This window comes from Tursiops truncatus, chromosome 19, assembly GCF_011762595.2.
Source record: "Tursiops truncatus isolate mTurTru1 chromosome 19, mTurTru1.mat.Y, whole genome shotgun sequence".
Classification (NCBI taxonomy): domain Eukaryota; kingdom Metazoa; phylum Chordata; class Mammalia; order Artiodactyla; family Delphinidae; genus Tursiops; species Tursiops truncatus.
This window is the reverse complement of record NC_047052.1, coordinates 18351188-18375157: the sequence shown is the minus strand read 5'-3', so window position 1 is coordinate 18375157 and position 23970 is coordinate 18351188. Positions and strand designations below refer to the sequence as shown.

Below are 23970 nucleotides of genomic sequence, written 5' to 3'. Positions count from 1 at the left end.
TGCATCGGCAGGCAGACTCTCAACCACTGTGCCACCAGGGAAGCCCTACATTGCCTTTTGAACAAATGATGCTAGCAATTGGACATCCATAGACAAGAAAATAAACCTTAACCTAAACTTCACACCTTACACAACAATTGATATGACATGGATCATGGGTTTTTTTTTACAATGCAGATATAGAATATTTTCATCATTTCAGAGAGTTCTGTTGAGCAGTGCTGATTTAGAAGGCTCTGAGACCAAAGGAAATACGGCATGTTAATGAATTACAAGAAATATACCACAGTAGAATTTGATTTCATTTGTCCAAAAAGTATTAGTATTTTAGGAATTATCAGAAACATTTTATTCTCATTTTTCAAAATGTGAAAATCATTTGAAATTACATCAATTTTTAATTTAGCATAGGTAATGGCAACTGTATTTAAATAAAAAATATACTGTTTATAGACCAAGATGAATATTCTTTAAGAGCTTTTACATTGTCTTTTTTTTTTTTTTTTTTTTTTTTGCTTTACACGGGCCTCTCACTGTTGTGGCCTGTCCCGTTGCGAAGCACAGGCTCTGGACGCGCAGGCTCAGCGGCCATGGCTCACAGGCCTAGCCGCTCCACAGCATGTGGGATCTTCCTGGACCGGGGTACGAACCTGTGTTCCCTGCATCAGCAGGTGGGCTCTCAACCACTGCGCCACCAGGGAAGCCCTACATTGTCTTTTTAATGAATGGTGCTGTAGCAGTTGGACATCTTTAAGCAAATAAAACCACCTTAACCTAAACCTCACATCTTATACAAAAATTAATTCAAAATGGATTGTGAAATTAAATGTGAATTGTAAAACCATAAAACTTTTAGAAGAAAGCATAGGAGAAAATCTTCAGGACCTCAAGCTATGAGAAAAGTTCTCGGGCATGATACCAAAAGCATGATACTAGAAGAAAAAATAGATAAATTGGACTTCATCAAAATTAAAAACTTTAGCCCTGTGAAAGATCCTATTAAGAGGACGGAGGACTTCCCTGGTGGTCCAGTGGTTGGGACTTCACACTCCCAATGCAGGGGGTACTGGTTCAATCCCAGGTTGAGGAACTAAGATTCCACATGCTGCACAGCATGGCAAAAAAAATATAAAAGGATGGCAAAGACAGGCTAAGACAGGAAGAAAACATTTGCAAACCACATATCTGACAAAGATCTTGTATCTAGAATATGTAAAGAACTTTGAAAACTCAACAGTAAAAAAGCAATTCAGGTGGCTTCCCTGGTGGCGCAGTGGTTGGGAATCCGCCTGCCAGTGTAGGGGACGCGGGTTTGAGCCCTGGTCCAGGAAGATCCCACATGCCGCAGAGCAACTGGGCCCGTGACCCATAACTACTGAGCCTGTGCTCTAGAGCAACTAGAGAAGCCACCACAATGAGAAGCCTTCGCACGGCAACGAAGAGTAGCCCCCTCTCTCCGCAACTAGAGAAAGCCCGTGCACAGCAACAAAGACCCAGTGCAGCCAAAAATAAATAAATAAATAAAATAAATTTTTAAAAAAAGCAATTCAGTTATAAATGGGCACAAGACATGAACAGACATTTTGCCAAGGAGGAGATAAGATGGCAAATAAGCATGTGAAAAGATTTTCCACATTATTAGCCATTAGAAAAATGCAAATTAAAACCACAATGAGATATCACTATATGCCTTATAGAACAGTTAAATAAAAAAATAGTGATAGGGCTTCCCTGGTGGCGCAGTGGTTGAGAGTCCGCCTGCCGATGCAGGGGACACGGGTTCGTGCCCCGGTCCGGGAAGATCCCACATGACATGGAGCGGCTGGGCCCGTGAGCCGTGGCCACTGAGCCTTTGTGTCGGAGCCTGTGCTCCGCAACGGGAGAGGCCACAACAGTGAGAGGCCCACGTACAGGAAAAAAAAAATAGTGATAATACTAAATGCTGGCAAGGATGCCAAGAAACTTTATCCCACCTAAACTGCTGTTACGAATGTAAAATGGTATAACCACTCCGCAAGATAGTTTGTCAGGTTCTTAAAAAACTAAACTTGCATTTACCACATGACCCAGGAATCACATTTGGCATTTATTGCAGAAAAATAAAAACTTGTTCACACAATAACCTTTAAGGTTCATAGTGGTGTCATTTTTCTTAGTCAAAAATTAGAAACAAGCCAAATGGAAGAAGAGTTAAACAAACTGGTATATCCATACAATGCACTAGCTACCATTCAGCAATAAAAAGGAACAAACTGTTGATACACACAAGTTCTAAGGTTCTCCATGGAACTATGTTGAGTGGGAAAAAAGGCAATCTCAAATGGTTACATACTGTGATTCCATTTATATATATAACATTCTCAAAATGGCAGGGCTACAGAGATGACACTAGATTAGCGGTTGCCAGGGAACAGGAACTGGTTGAAGACTGTGAATGTAAATGGGTAGCACAAGAGAGTTCCTTTGTGGTAATGGAAGAGTTCTGGATCATGACTGTTATGGTGGTTACTTGAATCTACATATGGGATAAAATTGCATAAAATTACATACATACTTTGTTATACAGTGATAAGTTTTATGAAGGAATAAATATTTTGAGTCTTATCCCAAAAGTTACTGAAAGTTAAAATGGAGATTATAGTATATTTTTCCATAACTAGACTTTGTATTTCATTATATGCCAAGATTCATTTCCAGGTGATGATTTTTTGTATGATGTTGTTACATGTATATTTTCCGTTTGAAGCAATTTATGGAAATTTAATTTTGTATTTTTATTATCTCTACATTGTGTTGTCATGTGTCTAATATATTCAGATCCGGTCCCTCCAAGTAATGTAGCAGAACTGATAATAGAACTCCTCTTATTGAAGCTGCTTTAGTCTGTCGTATACCTTCAGGCTTTAACCCTCCAGCTTTAGTTAAATTAAGCAGGCACAGACCTTTGCTATGGAAACGTACAGAAACATAACAAACAACTTAGCTTACTTTCTTCTGCAAAGCAGAAGGTGACCTGAAGAGAAGTATCCTGATACTAGATGAAAGATTTTAGAGAATAGTGTTAACAGTAGCAACAATTTGTTGCCTATAACATTGGCAGCAAATGGGATGGGATGGAATGATAGTCTAATTAATTTATTTGATGTTCTTTTAAAGTCCTTGAGTTGCAAGGGAGAAGCCCTATTTTTCTTATGCTGTAGTATATATGCTTGGAGCAGATGTTGGCTGAAATACGTGTTATGAAATACATTCTCTTTGAAATCTTATCTGCCTGATTACCTTCCCCCATCACTGGCTCATTTTACTATCAAAGTATAAAGGACAGGTGGCTTATGTCTTTGCCAAGCTGGTATTAATATGAGTCATCTAATATGACTGGGATACTTTGGAATATAGTACTTACTGGTATGTTATGTGATATTTGGGTAACTTAATAGATAGCAATAAAATTTTTAGTTTGTATTTTCTATTTTAGATTTTACTACTTCATTTTAAACAGCTACTTTAGTGGTTATAATTCTTATTTAAATAATTCTGTTGACTAACCTCGTGTTATTTTGTTCCACCAAATTGCACTCTCTCATTCCAAAATTCATTCATTCAGCAGTGATTAAATGCCCATAACGTGGTAGGTACTATACTAGGCTCTGGAGATAACAAGAATGACACTGTCCCCCTCACAGTACTTTGAGGCAAGTGGTAAAGTTGTTGGTACTTCTTCCTCCACTACAAGAACAGTTGGTTCCATAGAATAATTTGTTCAATGTAGGATTAAACATGAAAGAGCAACAATAAGTATAGCAGAAAGGATGATTAGCCATGAGTTCGGAGTAGTTCCTTAATCTTTCTTAGCTTCAGATTCTTCATCTATAAACTGGAAAAAATGGCATGTACTCCACAAGAGTTTTAGAATTACATAAACTAATTTAGTTAAAGTATATCACCACTCTCTACTGTTACTTTTTCACCTCTGTGTCCAAATTTGTATGACTCTCATTCTACATTATCACTTACCCCATCTGCCTCCATACAAACCAAAAGGGAAAAGTGACTGAACCATATTTGTGTGCATATGCATACATACGCCCACACTGTTACTATTTCTTCTTTAGTTATTGATTTATTTAGGCTTTATTTATTTTTTACTGTAATCGTGTTGGCATTTTATTTTTTATGGAATATTTTCCATTCAATTCAAGCTTTAACATTTATTAACTTGTTTATACCAAAATATGTAAAAAGAAATCACAACTGAAATATTGATAGATTTCTTAAATACACAAATAGTTAAATATTTACAGAAAACTGCAATTTCCAGTTAAATATACTAGGTTAAACACATGTGTTTACCTTCATTAGACATTAAACAGTTACAACTCAAGCTTGTTGGTTGGAGAGAAAGAACCAATAATTAAGCACAAATCATTTTATACTAAAGAACCTTGGAAAGGCTCAGGGGATTGAGGCACTGGTGTCTCTGAAAGTGGGATGTGAGGTGAGGCCGAAAACATATTGTTGAAGGTCTACAAAAGAAGCAGTTAAACTTCCCAGATTTTTCTCCCTTATATGGTATAATGAAGTGATAACCACTGGCTTACCTTGGGAGAATTCTGGAGATTTATTCTTTAGAGGGAATGAAATAGAAGTTCTAGGTTCTAGAATAACTGAAAGCAGGGCTTGAGGATCTGTACAGAAAATGGGATGGGGATGAAAGGGGAGGCATAATGAAAGTCTGTGTGCTGAATAGGGAGAGCTTTGACTCCTCTTAACTCCCAAAACGCTTGCAGTGGGTTTATGTTCCCTAGACAGGAGACTGGAGGATTCATTTTAGGCAAACTGATACCAGTGTGCCTCTTGACTTGCAAATCTTCTAAGGCTAGTGGTTCTCAACCCTATCAGACCCAACCCCACTCTTTTAAAATTTTAAACAAATATTTTATAATACTTTATTTACCTGAAATGGAAATTCAAGGACAATATAATCAGCCTACACATATAATTTTAGAAATACCAATATAATGCTTTTATTATTAAGAGGAAACAAATTTAGAAAACAGTTATAAACAAATTATAACAAAAAGTTATATTTCAAAATGAAAAGGCTTGGTAATGACTATAGAGAAAACAATGAAATAATTAGATACTTGTACCTACAGCATCACTATATCACACTTGCACATAGGCAAGTGTGTTGATCAGCAACCTAAATTCCACAAGTGAGTGGCATTACTAGCAATGACATGATTTTCTGAAATGATCAACTCTTGCTAAAGTTTACCTCGGGAATTCCCTGGTGGTCCAGTGGTTAAGACTCTGTGCTTGCAGTGCAGGAGGTGCGGGTGCGATCCCTGGTCGGGGAGCTAAGATTCCACGTGCCACACAGCGCAGCCAAAATAAATAAATAAATAAAGTTTACCTCAGTTTACATGGCAGTTGCATTCATGAAAAATTCATATGTGTTAAAACTGCGATTTGGGTGGTATTTATATATACTAAGGAGTTGGGTTCCAAGTTCGTAAACGTTTCTGTATACGCGAATATATATGATGGGACGTTCTGAAGTTCTGTGCAACATAGGATAGTTCCTCTCTTTGAAAAACAATGATTATCTCGTGCATTGATAGAAGTTTGAATTTCTGGCCCCTTTCCATTAAATACCTATATGCACCTCACTCATCATGTTGCCATACTCATTCATTTATAAATTGACTGAGCCTGTTTTGGGGCAACAATGGCAGAATAGTTAAGATAGAGAGTATACTGGCACTCTCATCATTTTACGCTGCTGCTCAGGGAGCTACAAATCACAGTGATGCAGTTAAAACTCAGTAGTGTTTAAAGTGCTATGAGTACTGAAACTTTTACAGTGCATACTCATGTCATCATGATGTCATCATTCTACTCATCATGTCAAAACAAACAGAAAGAGGATTTCAGTCATCCTTTTAAAGCACAGTAGACTGTATTTTGTTATTGTGCAATAACGCTATGGCTGGGCTAAAAGAATGTATGTATTATATGGCCTCACATTTCCATCTAGATGTCTCACTGTTACCTTGAATACCACATGACTAACATTGAAAACATTATCTTCTTCCAAACCTGTTCTAAATCAGTGACTTCTTCATTTCTTTATTTGCTAGTGATACCATCATTCTCTTGAGTACTGAAGCTCAGAACTTCTAATTTCTTTGTTCCCTTCTCTTTATTATTCTATACGTAGCCAGTTACAAAAAATCTCTTTAGGATCTCACGAGAAAGACTTATTGCATTAATCCTCCTTCATTTCTATTTATGTTCTCACTTCTACCCTTGTTTAAACTTTTGAGTACACATGATTTTAGTGCTTCAGCCTCTTAGCTGGTTTCCATGATTTCGTCTTTTCTCTCCTTCACAGGACCTTAATTGCTTTTTATCATGTTCTTCCCTATATTATTATTATTAATAAATTTCTGCCTTTTAAGGTCTTCACTAATTCCTTAAAATTTAATACATGCCACTTTGTTCTTTTTTTTTATTGTCACCTATATAATACTGGCTGAAGCAGTGACATTTGGTATAGATATTTCCATAGTGGATCCTCAATAAAAAGAAGGAGGGGTGGAGTGGTGAACAAGACAAAGTTTCTGTATTTTGGGAACTTATGTGGTAATAAGGAAAACAGATATAAACAAATGTATAAAATACTTTTTTTAAATTAATTAATTAGTTTATTTATTTATTTTTGGCTCCATTGGGTCTTCACTGCTGCCTACAGGCTTTCTCTAGTTGTGGAGAGCGGGGGCTACTGTTCGTTGCGGCACGCGGGCTTCTCATTGCGGTGGCTTCTCTTGTTGTGGAGCACGGGCTCTAGGCGTGCGGGCTTCATTAGTGGCATGCAGGCTCAGTAGTTGTGGCTCGCGGGCTGTAGAATGCAGACTGAGTAGTTGTGGCACACAGGCTTAGTTGCTCCGCGGCATGTGGGATCTTCCCGGACCAGGGCTCAAACCCGTGTCCCATGCATTGGCAGGCGGATTCTTAACCACTGTGCCACCAGGGAAGTCCCTAAAATACTTTTGATAGTGATAAATACTATGAAAAATAATAAAACAGGATAAAGGGATAGAAATGTGATGTTTTAGATAGGGTGGTTTTCTCTGAGAAGTTGACCTTTGAGTGTAGAGCTGAAGGAGTGAGGTAATATGAAGATCAGAGGGAAGAATATTCCAGAGGGACAAAATATTAAGTGTGAAGGCCCTGAGGTTAGGAATGAGCTTGAGTGGTTCATGCAATAAGGCCAAGGTGGCCAGAGCAGACTGTGGAAGGGAGAGAGTAGGAGAAGGTAAGGCAACAAGTTAGCCAGGGCCCAGATCACACAGGACTTGTAAATCATCATAGGGCATTTGAATTTAGTTCTGAGTATGGAAGGAAGCCATCAGAGAGTTCTGAGCAGGGGTGTAAAGTTATCTGGTTAATATTACAAGGTTGTTCTGACTCTTGGACAGAGAATAGGCTATCAGGGAGCAAGAGTAAGAACAGGGAGAGCAGTTATAAGACTATTGCAATGGTCCAGGCTTTATTTGCTTCTCTGTAAAGGCACAGGGCTGAAAATCATCCTGGGTAAATTATTTTATCTGATAATAGGCAAAAGACTTCATGTCCTTTCCTGGGTAGAGGAGGATAATCAATAAATTATGATGTTGCTTGGTTACAAACTCCACCGTAAAGCCAGGGATGAGCAAGCAGGAGGGAGTAAAGCAGTCACCTGAAGGACAACATAATCAAATAAAACTCCTACATATTTGAAACTCTGACTAGATTCCATACTTAGAATCTGGATGCAAACTAATAGCTAACATTTGTTAGGTACATGCCAGACACTGTACTAGGCACTCTATATTTGCTATCATGTGTCAGGATACTTTACAAAACCATAGTGCAGAAACAGAAGAGAATTTCTTTTAAGGTTATTAGGTACCTCATAAAATCTCAGGTTTGGAAGCTATGTGGCCTAGAACAGTGTACAGCCACCCTACCCAGTTTTGCTCTAGTGAAAACATCACTGACAGTGTGACTCACAACCCCAGCTTGTAGGGACAGTGTTTAGGACTGGGTGGGCATCAGAAACTCCACCACTACTGTCTTGAAGAGCTGGGCACTCCACTGTGCTTACCAAAAAATTGACTTTAGGCAGTCTATGTTATCATATCGTTCCCTTGCTGGTTCAATGGAATAAAACAGCCATAGAGCACATCTTCCTCCCAGAGGCATTTGGGGCCAAAAGTAGGAGTGGGGATTGCTGAGCAAGGTCTGTCTGAAATTTGTAAGATCTCCACCAAGTGCACGTAAGCCACCATCTCAAAGCAGAGGAATCTGACTAAAACTGCAGTAAAGCTGATACAGCTTAAGAACTGTGACCTGACCAAAAAAAAAAAAAAAAAATAGCATGCCTCTTTCTGAAGGTAAATACTTGCTACTTCAGTTCCTAGAGTTGTTCTATACAAAATGGCTAGTATATGTTAAACTATACATACACACACAAGAAAGTGTGAACCACAGCTAAGAGAAAACACTCAATAGAAGGTGGCCCAAAGATGGCCTAAATCTAACTCTGTGTCTGGGTTGGAGTTATCAGAAAGAGACTTTAACATAACAATGATGAAAATGCTAAATTATCTAGTAGAAAAGGTGGGCTAAATATGTGAAGAGATGAAGGAATTTCAATAGAGACATGGAAAAAATTTTTTTTAATCAAAAGGATAACGATAAGGACAAAGACACAAGAAGAGAAAACTACAGACTAATATCCGTAAAGAATATAAGCACAAAAATCCTCAACAAAAAACTAGCAAACCAAATCCAACAGCACATTAAAAGGATTATACAGCATGACCAAGTGGGATTTACCTCAGAAATGCAGGTAATTCAACATATGAAAATCAATTGTTGTAATATGCCATACTAATAGAATGAAGGCATAAAAACCACATGATCATCTCAATTGACACAGAAAAGGCATTTGACAAAATTTAACGGCATATCATTTAAAAAAAAAAAACAGCAAACTAAGAAAAGTGGGAAAGTCCTTAACATGATCAAGGTCATTTATTAAAAGCCCACAGCTAATAACATCATACTTAATGGTAAAAGACTGAAAGCTTTTCCCCTAAGATCAGGAGCAAGACAAGGATGCTTGCTTTCGCCACTGCTATTCAACATTTGTGCTGGAAGTTCTAGCCAGAGCTGTTAGGCAATAAAAAGAAATAAAAGACATCCAAATTGGAAAGGAAGAGGTAAAGTTATCTCTATTAACAGATGACATGCTCACATACTTTAAAAATCCCAAATAATCCCCAAGAAAGCTGCTAGAGCTAATAAATGAGTTTACGAAATTTCAGGGTAGGAGATCAACACATACTTACCGATTGTGTTTCTGTGTATCAGTGATCAACAACCGTAAGAGGACATTAAGAAAGCAGTTTTCATTTACAATAGCATCTAAAAGTATTAAATACTTAGGAATTAATTTAACCAAGGAGGTATAAGGACTTGTATGCTGGAAACTGTAAAATATTTCTGAAAGAAATAAAACTAAATGGAAATATATAAAGTGAAAATAAAATCCAAATATACATGAAACAAAAATAAATAGAAAGACATTCCATGTTCATGGAGAGGAGACTTAATTAACATTGTTAAGATATCAATACTGTCCAAAGCAGTCTACAGATTTAATGCAATACTTACCCAAATTCCAACAACCCTTTTTGCAGAATGGAAAAGCATATCCTCAAATTCATAATGGGGACTTCCCTGGTGGCGCAGTGGTTAAGAATCTGCCTACCAATGTAGGGAGCAGGGTTTGAGCCCTGGTCCAGGGAGATCCCACGTGCTGCAGAGCAACTAATCCCATGTGCCACAACTACTGAGCCCATGTGCCACAACTACTGAAGCCTGCACGTCTAGAGCCCATGCTCTGCAACAAGAGAAGCCACTGCAATGAGAAGCCTGCACATCACAACAAAGAGTAGCTGCTGCTCGCCACAACTAGAGAAAGCCCGCGCACAGCAACGGAGACCCAACGCAACCATGAGTAAATAAATAACTTTATTTTAAAAAAAATTCATATGGAATTGCAAGGGGCTTCAAATAGCTGAAACAATCCTGAAAAAGAAGAGTAAAGTTGGAGGACCCCCTTTCCCTGACTTGTAACATACTACAAAGCTACAGTATTTTAAACAGTATGATACTGGCATAAAGACAGACCAATGAAATAGAATAGAAAGCCCAGAAATAAGCCCTAACATATATGATCAATTCATTTTTGATAGGGTTCCAAAACCATTCAGTAGGAGAAATGACAGTCTTTTCAACAAATGGTGTTGGGAAAATTAGATATCCCTATGCAAAATAATGTAGTTGGATCCTTACCTTACATTATGTACAAAAATTAACTAAATATGGATCAAAGACCTAAAACTATAAAATTCTTAGAAGAAAACACGAGAAAAACCTTCTCAACATTGGATTTGGTAATGGTTTCTTAAGTATGACACCTAAAGCACAGGCAACAAAACAAACAAAATAAATTAGATTCCATCAAAATTTTAAAACTTTTGTGCATCAAAGGACACAACCAAGAAAGTGAAAAGACAGCCTGCAGAATGGGAGATAATATTTGCAAATCACATAACTGCAAGGGATTAATATTCAGAATATATAAAGAACTTGTACAACTCAGCATCAAAACTAATATAAATGCACACCCATATGTACTCCCAAAGAATGTTGAATTTTTTTGTTTAAGCAGGCACTTAACTTGGTTGGAGTCAACCTGTAAAACCTGTCTCCCTGTGGTTGGTGGTAGCTTATAATCTCATTTCAGTTATTTTAGCCTTAGGCTGCTTGGATCTATCCTGTTCTTGAATGGTTTACAGGTCAGCCAAAGGATTGGGCGGAGTCTATATATATATAAAATTTGAAGCTCCTCCTCTCTGGCTGTCTCTTTTCTGGGATTTGCCTCTTTCTTTCCAGAGGTTGTGACAGACTGTCTGTCCTTGGTTCTTCAAGCCCTTCAGACTGTAGATTTCTTTGGTAGTTTTAGTCTCACTGTAAGGCATGGACTGTGGCTTTCCCTCAGGTTAAAAGCCTTAAAAACAGGAAACACACCTTTTGTTATTCTCTTCTTACATGTGTCAGTTTGTTTCCAGTATCTGCTTACTTTGGTGTTCTGTCCGTCCTTTCAAGGTGGGTCCAATGGGTGCTACTCAGCCATCAGACTGGACATAGGAGTCTCCCTAAGTGCTTTAGGCTCTGTTTCTTTTAACTGCCTCTTTTCTTGTGGTCGCTGTTTTTACCTCCAGCACCTCCTGGTCATCACCCTTATTAATCCTGTGTAGCCATCTTAACCTCAGCAGTAGTGAAGGGTACCAAAGAAAGTCAAGTAGCCTAGCTTGTTAAGCCAGTCGAAATATTAACTTGGAAACATGCAATAGGATTTTTCAGATCCTTTCTGCTCAAAGTGTCTCTGATTTTAGCAGCCCGTTAGAGGACCTTCCCACGTACCCTGATCTTTAAGTCTGGTCTGGATGGTTAATGTTGCCTGGAGCACAGAATCAACATTTCTTTTGTATTCTCCACAGCACTCTACCAAGGCTTTTCAAAATTTAGGTTGATCTAGATTTTAATCCAGAAAAACTCCTTCATCCCTTTGTAATATATTGCAGCATTTTATAACTCTTAAAATATTTCTGTGATTTAGAGGGCTATTCATTTATTACTTGTTTTTATTACTATCTTTTTTGAAATAACATTTTATGTATCAGTAGTATATGATATAAATATAATAGACTTAACATTGTAAGCATATTGTAAAATGCATGGATAATGAATTGTATTTTTCTGTGTTTGCTCTTCCAAATTAGCTCCTGGGCTATAGTGAAAAGCCGATAAATCTACAGATGTTTATTGGAACAGCAGATGATCGATATTTACGGCCTCATGCATTTTACCAGGTGCATCGGATCACTGGGAAGACAGTTGCTACTGCAAGCCAAGAGATAATAATTGCCAGCACAAAGGTTCTGGAAATTCCACTTCTTCCTGAAAACAATATGTCAGCCAGGTATCTTGAAACATATCCCAAAATGGACTGTTCTTTCTTTTTCTAAAATAACTTTGAAGAAAAGTATATTTATTTTTATAGTACAAAAATAAGTCATTGTTCTAAATTAACTGAATAACATTATGTAAATAATTATAGTATATTTGCTAAGGTTGGTACCACATTTCCATAAAGAAAATTCAATTCAGCAAAAGTTTATGACCATGTAGTACCAGCCAAGCATCATGCTAGGTGATAGAGACAAAAGTATATGGACTTTTTTTCAAGTAGCTCACAGTCTAATAGGGTAGACAATAAGTAAACAATTGCAGTAAAATTATGATTGTTAAGTTTCCTTGAGGAAAACTTCAACTCTACTTCCAGGTGTCCCATTTCACCCGTTTCCAAATAAAATGAGGTGGCCAGCTTCTGAATGAGAATGCAGTAGAGTTTTGTTCACGTGGATTATTTAGGAATATATATAGTATCTGTAACAGAAACCTGAAATGCAGTGGCTTAAACAGCTAGAAGTTTAATTTTTTATTCCGTAAAATAAATATACACATAGGCATCTTAGGGCTAGCACAGTGGTTCCATAAGTCATTGGGGCCCCAAGCTCCTTCTGTTTTTTCTTCTCTGCTATTATTAGCATGTGGTTTCCATCCACAAGATTGCCTCATGATCCACAATAGCTACTGGAGCTCTAGCCATCATAACTGTAATCCTGGAAGGAATAGGAAGAACGGGTAAGAGGAAGGGTAAGAGAGAACTTCCATCTGAGTCAGACCTCTTTACAGAGCTTTTCCCAGAAACTTATCCAACACCTTTACTACATCTCATTGATCATCCTTGTATATAAGGAAGACCTGGGTATGTTTTTTTTTACCTGAGTGCATTGCCACCGCTAACAAGATGGGGGTCTGTTACTAAGAAAAACAGAAAAAAAGAATGTTTAGTAGGCAACTGTTATTCTGCCACAACCAGGTATGTGAAACTTACAGTGAAGTTTGTTAGAGAAATTGGTTCAAACTATAATATAGGTCTTTCTTGAGATGGTAATGATATCTGTCCCAGGTTATTACAAGAATAGTCCTATTAAAATCAGATTTCAGTCTCGAGTTCTTCTCTTTTAAATTTATGTTTAAATAACATTTTAGGTAAACTGAATATACCCCTGAGGACATAGTAACTTATAACATAATTGTACTATTATAAAATAAGAATTGCCTCTTATCTACTTATCTCCAGAAAAGACAAGTTAATATTGATTTAAATAAAACCTTAACTTTGCCTGCTTTGTTCAAAGGAACAGTACTCGAGAACTCAACTCCACTAAGTCATTACACGGGCTACAATAGAGTTTTTTCATGGCAGAGGTAGACAGCTAGTTGATAATCTCTACTCTTAAATTTCTGTGTTCTGTAATAATTAAAAAAAGAACTTTGGATTCTCAGCCAATCCTTTGTTCAGGTACTTGAGCAAAACACTTAAGAAAAAATTGAAAAAAAAAAAAAGAAAGAAAAACATTGACTCTAGACATCCTATTTGACCAATCTTCAAATAAGGTGAGGTAGCCAGCCTCTAAATGAGGATGCAAGAAGGCTTCCTCTCTTTTACTCTAGGATCTTACTTTTTTTTTTTTTTTGGCCTCGCCATGTGGCTTGTGGGATTTTAGTTCCCTGACCAGGGATCAAACCTGGGCCCTCGGCAGTGAAAGCACAGAGTCCTAACCACTGGACCACCAGGGAATTCCCTAGGATCGTACTTTTTCATCTAGCATCAAAAGCAATATGAATATACTATTATTCAGCTGCAGAAGGGAATTTGAAACTCAACTTTGAACTATCTTTTTCTAAGAACTCATAAAATTGATTCTTAGGTGACAGTTTGCAGACCATGTTTCCATTGATTCCTCTGGATAGTTCAAGCAGTAGACTTGAATCAAGTAAATAGAAATCGCCAGAAGCTTATAACTTAATGGACTGTTAAAAAGATTTTATCTCTTAAGTTGGTCATTATTACACACACACACACACACAGTCTTTTCAGGTTAAAGGAGAAAAGTTGGTATTTGATGACACAGTAGATTTTGTTTTACCAGACGAGGAGAGACCTACAAAAGCTTTATCATCTTTACTTTTTTAAAAAAATATTTATTTATTTATTTGGCTGCGCAGGGTCTTAGTTGTGGCACGCGGGATCTTTGTTGTGGCATGTGCGGCATGCAAACTCTTCGTTGAGGCAGTGGGACTCTTGGTTGTGGCATGTGGGATCTAGTTCCCTGACCAGGGATCAAACCTGGGCCCCCTGCATTGGGAGTGTGGAGTCTTAACCACTGGACCACAAGGGAAGTCCCTATCATCTTTACTTTTTGCCTCAGCTTCCCAAAAGTTCATGATCAAGCTCAATTATAGTAATTATAGTAGTTCATATAACCCTAGATTTGGGATATATTTATCTCCTCTTTCTTCTATTCAAAAATATTTTCTATTTCTTTCTTCTTGACCTTATTTGTATTTATGTTGTAAAATGCCTCATATCCTTTTTAAAAATAATGTATAAATCAATAAATTAAAGAAAACAGAGTACGTGAGTTTCTAAGACATTCTCTCAAGAACTTGGGAAAGCCTTACCTACAGAATAGTGTGAACAAATCAGAGCAGTAGGATCTGAATGTATCTTCCTCCTCCTTTTCACATGGAACAGAGGTGGTAGTCAAGATTCATGTTCCCTTCTCCAGCCAGAGCTGGCATATACTGCCTGCCTGGATCAGACCAGAAAGAACAAAGCTGTAAAAATACCATTATTACTAGTAGCAAGCAGCTTAGCCCCCTTACCCCACCCTGCTCTGCCATACACACACCTGAAGCTTCTCTGGCTCTCTGTCCACTCTGAACTGTTAGATTGGGGAACAGGAATTCTATAGGAACCAAGGTTTGTGACAACAACATTCTGTGTGTCCAAGAAAGGGTTGAGTAAGGAGCAACTAGGAAGTTACCCAAATCTAAGAAACCTTTTCTAAGTACCTTAGATAACAGGGCAGCTAATGCTGAATGAGCCTGTTTTATCCAGGAACTAATTACTAGGATAAACTGTAGTGACTGAATGTAATATAGTTTCAGGTAGTGGTAGATTTAAAAATTGCGAATGATAAGACCGTTGTTCAAAATAATTTATGCACAAGTGAGTTGTAGGTATGTATTAAAAGGCTCTAGTGGGGACTTCCCTGGTGGTCCACGCTAGAAGCGTATGACTCCACGCTTCCACTGCAAGGGGCATGGGTTCAATCCCCGGTCAGGGAACTAGGATCCTGCATGCCACGTGGCATGGCCAAAAAAAAAGAAAAAGGCTCTGTTGTTTAAGGTGGGGAAAGATTGGTAGAAACTCTTCCTTGAGCTTTACTGGTTCTTGATAACCTAGCTTTGTAACATATATTATCCTTCAAAGTGACTTCTCTAGCCTCTGGGCAGTGAGTATTGGAGTTGGAACATTAGAGCATTAGAGTGGGTAGATAAAGTAAGAGGATGGATAATAAGGAATGCCATAAGAGAGAGTAAACTTTAACTAGAATGTTTGATTGTTCGTTACCTCTTGCTTTATTCTTCTAATATGTAAATAACAAAGATATGTTATAGGTACTGGTGTTTCCTACCATGATTGTGTGTTAAGCAGCTATACTTAGTAATAAATTTTGAAGATAATGCAATTTTAGACCTTAAATGCCAAAACTTTAATCTTATATGTGCATTTCTTAGAAATGTAAGCCTGGGAATTTCCTGGTGTTCCAGTGGTTAGGACTCTGTGCTTTCACTGCCGAGGGCGCAGGTTCAATCCCTGGTTGGGGGACTAAGATCCTGCAAGCCTCGAATGTGCCCCCCCACAAAAAAAAAAAAAGAAAGAAAGAAATGAAAGCCTGATAGATTGTTTTTATTAATAAATGTATCATATAAAAGTTTAAATGTCATTAATGACTTATTTGTAGTCCTATAAGTTAATCTTTTCTGGCCTAGTTATATTTATAGAATTAGAGTCTTTTACCTTATATTTCACTCATCTAGTTCTGTAACACAAACTGCCCCCCAAATTTAGTGGCTTAAAGTAGTAACTCTATTGTTTTTCATGCTTCTTTTGGTTGGTTGGACTCAGCTGATCCACTCATGTGGTGTTGGCTGGGATCACTCATGCCCCTGAATTCGGCTGGGAGCTCAGCTGGGGTAGCTCAAGTAGAGGATTATATGGGCTTTTCTCTCCAGCATGCTAGTTGGACATTTTCATGGTGGCTCAGGGCTCCAAGAGAAGAAAATTGGAAGTTACAGAGCTTCTTAAGTGCTAGGCTTGTAACTTACACAGCATCACTTGGCCACATTCTGTTTGTCAAGGCAAGTCATAAGGCTCACTCTCAAGGAGAGGGGACATAGTTACTCCACCTCTTAATTGGAGAAGTGGCATGTGAATACAAGAATGGGAGGAATTATTGTCAGCCCTCTTTACAGACAATATGCCACACTTAGTATTACATTTTTGTCGTACAAAAACATTTTTAATCCTAAAATTTAAATGGCAGAAAATAGCAATCGTATCTTTCTTTTTTGACCTGATTTTAGATAGTGATAGTTCTTCCTGGCAAATTAACAATAACTGTTTGCTGAGTTGTTTAGAACCACTAATTTCTAGTAAGCAAATAAAATTTGTATATTTTTTTCCCTAGTATTGACTGTGCAGGTATTTTGAAACTCCGCAATTCAGATATAGAACTTCGAAAAGGAGAAACTGATATTGGCAGAAAGAATACTAGAGTACGACTTGTGTTTCGTGTACACATCCCACAGCCCAATGGAAAAGTCCTTTCTCTGCAGACAGCTTCTATACCTGTTGAATGCTGTAAGTGAGCCTGTGATATTTTAAAGTTTTGTTTATAATAGGTTATTTTCTGTTTTGTTTATAATGTAATGTTTGGATCAACAGTAAACTGAGGGGGCTTCCCTGGCGGCACAGTGGTTAAGAATCCACCTGCCGATGCAGGGGACATGGGTTCGAGCCCTGGTCTGGGAAGATCCCACATGCTGCGGAGCAACTAAGCCCGCTTGCCACTACTACTGAGCCTGCACTCTACAGCCTGCGAGCCACAACTACTGAGCCCGGGTGCCACAACTACTGAAGCCGCACGCCTAGAGCCCATGCTCCGCAACGAGAAGTCACTGCAATGAGAAGCCCGTGCACCCCAATGAAGAGTGGCCCCCGCTCGCCACAACTAGAGAAAGCCCGTGCGCAACAAAGACCCAACGCAGCCAAAACTAAATGATAATAAATAAAATTAATATTTTTAAAAAAATGTTTCCAAAAAAAAAGTAAACTGAGGGCTTCCCTGGTGTCGCAGTGGTTAAGAATCCACCTGCCAATGCAAGGGACACAGGTTCGAGCCCTGGTCCGGGAAGATCCCACATGCCGTGGAGCAACTAAGCCCGTGTGCCACAACTACTGAATCCGCGCATCTAAAGCCCGTGCTCCGCAACAAGAGAAGCCACTGCAACCAAGAGTAGCCCCTGCTCGCTGCAACTGGAGAAAGCCTGCATGCAGCAACAAAGACACAACGCAGCCAAAAATGAAAATAAATAAAATTTTTTAAAAAGTAAACTGAAGCCCAGGGTCTGGATAGCTGGTGTGATTTTCTTATATGGAAATAAGCTACGTGTTTAGGTGGAGGAGTACTGATCTTGGAGTTAGAAAGTGGCTTCTCATTATAATTTGACCCTAGGTAGCCTGTGTGGCTATAGACATTCTCTTGACCATAGATTTCTTACTCATAAATGAGGAAGATGGGCTTGATGACTCCTGAGGACCAAATTATGAAGCTATGATTCTGACATTAAGTGTCATTGATACTTGGTCATCTTTGTTTCATTAAAATGTTGGAAGATGCCTGTCTCTGCAAGCTGACACTTTAGCTGAATAGGGACTTACAGGATTTTGGTTTTTGTTTTTTTTACCATAAATTTATGTACAACACCAGGTTGAGAAAGTGAATGCTTTTTCCCTGGTTTTTCAGAGCCAAGAAATGAGAAAAGGCCTAGAACCTGATATCTACTCAAGCCCTTGAGAACTGTGGACCTCTGGCAGGTTAGCTGATAGGACTGAAATATTGAGATTGCAATTTAGATTTTTAGAGCACAGACTTAGAAGTGTTCTAATTCCATGTCTTAATTTTGTGTAGGAGGAAACTGAGGCACAAGTATCTGAAGTGCTCCTCCCAGGTTATTTGCTTGTTGGTGTGACAGAGCTGTGGCTAGAACACAGGTTTTCTTAGTACTCTTTTGATTATGTTATATCATTTTATTTCTGTTAACCACATGCATTCTTAATTTGGGATCATACCTACTGTATTACTTTTCTATTTCCAGTCGACTGTGGGAATCACTGAGCAAATCCATGGTAATAGAATCACTGTAGAAGTAATTTTTGTATTAATTTTTAATAGATAATACAGGTACATGGTACAGAATTCAAAAAGAGTAAAAGAGTATAGAGTGAAAAGTAAATTTTCAAGTCAGCTAGTTCCCTTTCTTAGAAACAGCTATCATTGCCACAATCTTTGTTACCCTGCCAGACAAATGCCCATTTAAGCACATATTTCTCTAATTTTTAGCAACATAATTTAAATAATTTAAGTTCATAGAGTAGTTTGAGTTTTTGAGATGAATTTACTCTAAAATTATTCTGTTTTCTCTTTTAGTTTATTAAATTATTGTGTGATTATTGTTGAGAGTATAGAAAATGCAAAATGGTACAAAGAGTAGCATTAAAATCTTTTTTGTAATATCACTTCTCTGAGATAGTCACTATTAACCTTTTTTTGGATTTTTTTCCTTTTTTTTTTTTGGTCTGTGCGTGTGTGCACATGTGCACGCACACAGTATTTGGTAGTTATAGTGGGAGTTTTCTCATATAGTTAAATATTCTTCAAAAATGCTTTTGGCACATGCATAATATTTTATTATGGCTATGCCACTTGGTGAACACATTTTTGCTGTTACTTTGAATGAACTTGTGATAGCTAGTTTCCACTATAAATATCTAAAACTTGAATTAGTCTTACTCCGTAGGCTAGTCAGTGCTTGTTTTTATGCCCCTTCTTTGTGAGCCATTTAGAACATAAGTAAGGACATAAGTGTTTTCTGAGATCTAGATTTGTGCTTGGTATTTTCTAAGTTGTAGCTCATCCTAAATCCCAGACCCATCTCCTATGAAACATTCTCTTTGAATAGGGCTGGGATCCTAATTCATATACCTTTTGTGTCTTAGTATTAAATAGTTGGAAGAGAGGGAATTCCCTGGTGCTCCAGTGGTATAGAATCCGCCTTGCAATGCAGGGGACGGGGGTTCAATCCCTGGTCAGGGAACTAAGATTCCACATGCCGCAGGGCAACTAAACCTGTGTGCCACAACTACTGAGCCTGCACACCTCAACTAGAGCCCGTGTGCCACAAACTACAGAGCCCACGCTCCTTGGAGCCCATGCGCCACAACTAGAGAAGAGAAAACCCACACACCACAACTAGAGAGAAGCCTGCGCATGGCAACGAAAGATCCTGCATGCCACAACTAAGACCCAACACAGCTAAAAGTAAATAAAATAAATAAATCTTCAAAAAAATAAATAGTTGGAAGAGGCATAGTCAGGGACTGCATGCTTCATAAAGGCAGTCAAGTTGTTTAAATTTCTTTAAAATGTTGTTCTGGCCAAACAAAACACAGCTGACCCTCAAAGCCACCAATTTTCCACCCAAGTAGTAGGACTAAAAATAGACCTGTTTCCAAAATGTGAAGAAGAAAGTGTAATCCACCCTTTTTGTTTGTCTTAATCCAGAGAGAAACCTAGTTATTGAGGCATTTGGCAGGAATAAACCCTTAGAGAACCTAAGCAGTCAAAAGAAGTATAATGTATAGCTTGAAACTCAAGCATTTTTTAAAAAGGAAAGAAAAGCCAGAAGTAGGATCTCCAGAAAATACAGCAACTTGAAATCAGTAGATATTAGAAAAAGGCAGCAACAAGGAAAAGTTAATAGTTTACATAATGACTTGTAGGCTTTAAGAAAAATTATGTTCCCATACCCTGGGAAGGAAGAGTATAGTGCACTAAGAAGTATTTATGTTCATTTTTCAAAATTCTGTATTGAAATGTGTACTTCATGTATACTTCAGTTATTTAGAAGATGTCCAAAATGTAATCCTGATGCCTCACTGATGATCTAGTTATTTTCTTGATGAAAGAGCTGCTTGGTGTTTGTCCTTTAGAAACTTGTCTTCTTTTAATTGTATGCAATATAATTATGCATCTTCGGATTTAATTTGCTTTTTATAATTATATTAAATTTATCAATTTTAACAGACAAGTTGTGGGGAAGAAATGTAATAAGACAAGCTAAAAAGAGAAAAGTGGATGAGGTGAATGTGTTGGAGTCAATATAAGTTGTAGGCATTAATTAATTTCTCTTTATTAGTTTCTCTATAGTTGTAGTCTAAGAAAATTATTTAAAATCACATGACTCTAATAAATCTATTTTGTTTTCTAAATAGCATAGCTATTTTAGTGGATATTGTTACCATTGCCTTGCATTTTAAAAATCCAGAGTTGCTTCTTTTATAGCTAGACTTTGTCATTTACATATGAAAGAATGTAAACTAATATTTTGTTTCTTCTCAACTCTTAAAAAAAAAACAGCCCAGCGGTCTGCTCAAGAACTTCCTCATATTGAGAAGTACAGTATCAACAGTTGTTCTGTAAATGGAGGTCATGAAATGATTGTTACTGGATCTAATTTTCTTCCAGAATCCAAAATCATCTTTCTTGAAAAAGGACAAGGTAAATAATATAAGATCTGAGTTGACTCAGACATAGAAAACAAACTTATGGTCACCAAACGGGATAGGAGGTGGGGAAGGATAAGTAGGAGTTTGGGATAAGCAGATACAAGCTACTATATATACTGTATAAACAACACGGTCCTAATGTAGAGCACAGGGAACTATATTCAATATCTTGTAATAAACTATAATGGAAAAGAATCCGAAAAAGAATAAATATATATATATACACACAACTGAATCACTTTGCTGTACACCAGAAACTAACATAACGTTATAAATCAACTATACTTCAATAAATAAATAAATGGATAGATAGATAAATAAGATTTGAGTTGATTGAACTCAGACTAAGGGGCAAAAGGTTAAAGTGAATTATTCAGATGTTTCACTGACATTAATCACAAAATAGTTTTCTTAAAGCTATAGGCATCATTTACACAGATTTTACTGTAAACCAAACATTTATTAAATTTTCACATGAATATTAAGTTCTCATTAAGGATGTCTCAAAAGTAAAAGAGGGCTTCCCTGGTGGCGCAGTGGTTGAGAGGCCGCTTACCGACGCAGGGGACACGGGTCCGTACCTCGGTTCGGGAGGATCCCACATGCTGCGGAGCGGCTTCGCCTGTGGGCCGTGGCCGCTGGGCCTGGCGTCAGGAGCCTGTGCTCTGCAGTGGGAGAGGCCACAACAGTGACAAGCCCACGTACCGCAAAAAAAAAAAACAGAAAACAAAAACAAAAGTAAAAGAATCCCCCAATATTTCTTCAAGAGAATTGAAAATATAAGTCACACAGAAATTTGGACACAAATGCTTTTAGCAGCATTAATCATAATAGCCAAAAAATGTAAACATCTCAAATACTTATCAACTGATAAATGGATAATCAAAATGTGATATATTCATACAATGGGATATTATTTAGCCATAAAAAAGAATAAAGTACTGATTAATGCTGCAACATGGATGACCCTTAAAAACATTTTGCTAGGGACTTTGCTGGTGGTCCAGTGGTTAAGACTCCACACTCCCAATGCAGGGGACCCAGGTTTGATCCCTGGTTAGGGAACTGGATCCCGCATGCTGCAACTAAGAGCCTGCATGCCACAACTAAAAGATCCTGCATGCCTCAACTGAATATCCCACGTTGAGGCACGCTGCAACAAAGATCCCATGTGCTGCAACTATGACCTGGTGCAGCCAAATAAATAAATCAATAAATTTTTTTTAACTTATTAAAATTAATTTAAAAAATAAAAACATGAAAAATCTCAAACAACCTAACTTTACACCTCAAGGAACTAGAAGAAGTACAAATGAAGCCCAAAGTTAGTAGAAGGAAGGAAATAACAAAAATTACGGCAAAAATAAGTGAAATAGAGACTAAAAAGACAATAGAAAATATAAGTGAAACTAGGAGAGGGTTCTTTGAAAAGAGAAACAAAGTTGACAGACTTCTAGCTAGACTCACCAAGAAAAAAAAGAAAGGACTCACGTAAAATCAGAAATGAAAGAGGAAATATTACAGCTGATACCACAGAAATACAAAGGGTCATAAGAGACCACTGTGAACAATCATATGCCAAAAAATTGGACAGCTTAGAAAAAAATGGATAGATTCCTAGAAACATACAACCTACCAAAGACTGAATCATGATGAAATAGAATATCTGAGCAGACCAAATACTAGTAGGGCGACTGAATCAGTAATCAAAACCTCCCAACAAACAAAAGTCCAGGATCAGACAGCTTCACTGATGAATTCTACCAAACATTCAAAGAAGAACTAATACCAAGCCTTCTAAATTTTTCCAAAAAAACAGGAGAGGAGGGAACTATCCAAACTCATTTTTTGAGGCCAGCATTACCTTGATATCAAAACCATTACAGGCCAATATACCTGATGAACATAGATGCAAAAATCTTCAACAAAATATTAGCAAGCCAAATTCAACAGTACTTTAACAGGATCATATACCATCATCAAGTGGGATTTATTCCAGAGATAGACGGATGGTTTAACATTCACAAATCAGTCAGTGTGATACACCACATTATCATGATTAAAAAAAGCATTTGAGAAAATTCATCATCCATTTATGATTAAAAAACTGTTGGGGGCTTCCCTGGTGGCGCAGTGGTTGGGAGTCCGCCTGCCGACGCGGGGGACGCGGGTTCGTGCCCTGGTCTGGGAGGATCCCACATGCTGCGGAGCGGCTGGGCCCATGAGCCATGGCTGCTGAGCCTGCACGTCCGGAGCCAACGGGAGAGGCCACAACAGTGAGAGGCCCGTGTACCGAAAAAAAAAAAAAGAAAACTGTTGGGCTTCCTTGGTGGTGCAGTGGTTGAGAATCCGCCTGCCAATGCAGGGGACACGGGTTCAATCCCTGGTCCGGGAAGATCCCACATGCCGCGGAGCAACTAAGCCTTCATGCTGCAACTACTGAAGCCCACGAACCTAGAGCCCATGCTCCGCAACAAGAGAAGCCACCACAGTGAGAAGACAGTGCACCTCAACGAAGAGTAGCCCCTGCTCACCTCAACTAGAGAAAGTCCACGTGCAGCAACGAAGACCCAACACACCAAAAATAAATAAATAAAATAAATAAATGTATTAAAAAAAAAAACCTTAAAAAGCTGTCAACAAAAAGGTTGTAGAAGGCATGTACCTTAACATAATAGAGGCCATATGTGACCAGCCCATAGCTAATATCTTAATGGTGAAAAGCTGAAAGCTTTTCCTCTTAAGATCAGGAAGACAAGGATGCCCACTCTTGCCACTTTTATTCAACATAGTATAGGAAGTTCTAGCCAGAAAAGTTAGGCAAGAAAAAGAAATAAAAGGTATTCCAACTGGAAAGGAAGAAGTAAAACTGTCACTGTTTGCAGATGATGTGGTATTATATATAGGAAGCCATAAATCTCTGTCAAAAAAACTGTTAAAACTAATAAATTCAGTTAAGTTGCAGGATATAAAACAAATATACAAAAATATGTTGTATATCTATATAATAATGTACTATC

At 37.9% G+C, this 23970-nt stretch overlaps 1 protein-coding gene across 8 annotated transcripts in view; it reads left to right on the top strand.

The window, feature by feature from the left end:
• NFATC3 (nuclear factor of activated T cells 3) overlaps positions 1-23970 on the top strand; it is a 139653-nt gene that overhangs the window by 72851 nt on the left and 42832 nt on the right. For 5 of the 8 annotated variants that reach the window (XR_004523199.2, XR_004523198.2, XM_033844119.2 and 2 more), the window contains exons 4-6: positions 11904-12103; positions 16791-16963; positions 20802-20942. Coding sequence is in view for 6 of the 8 variants with exons in the window: in XM_033844119.2 (XP_033700010.1) it covers positions 11904-12103; positions 16791-16963; positions 20802-20942 (514 nt within the window). In the remaining 2 variants the exon portion in view is untranslated. Of the gene's footprint in view, positions 1-9752; positions 10073-11903; positions 12104-16790; positions 16964-20801; positions 20943-23970 lie in introns of those variants that run through there. The other 3 variants (XM_073796336.1, XM_033844121.2, XM_073796337.1) reach the window with 3 other exon arrangements.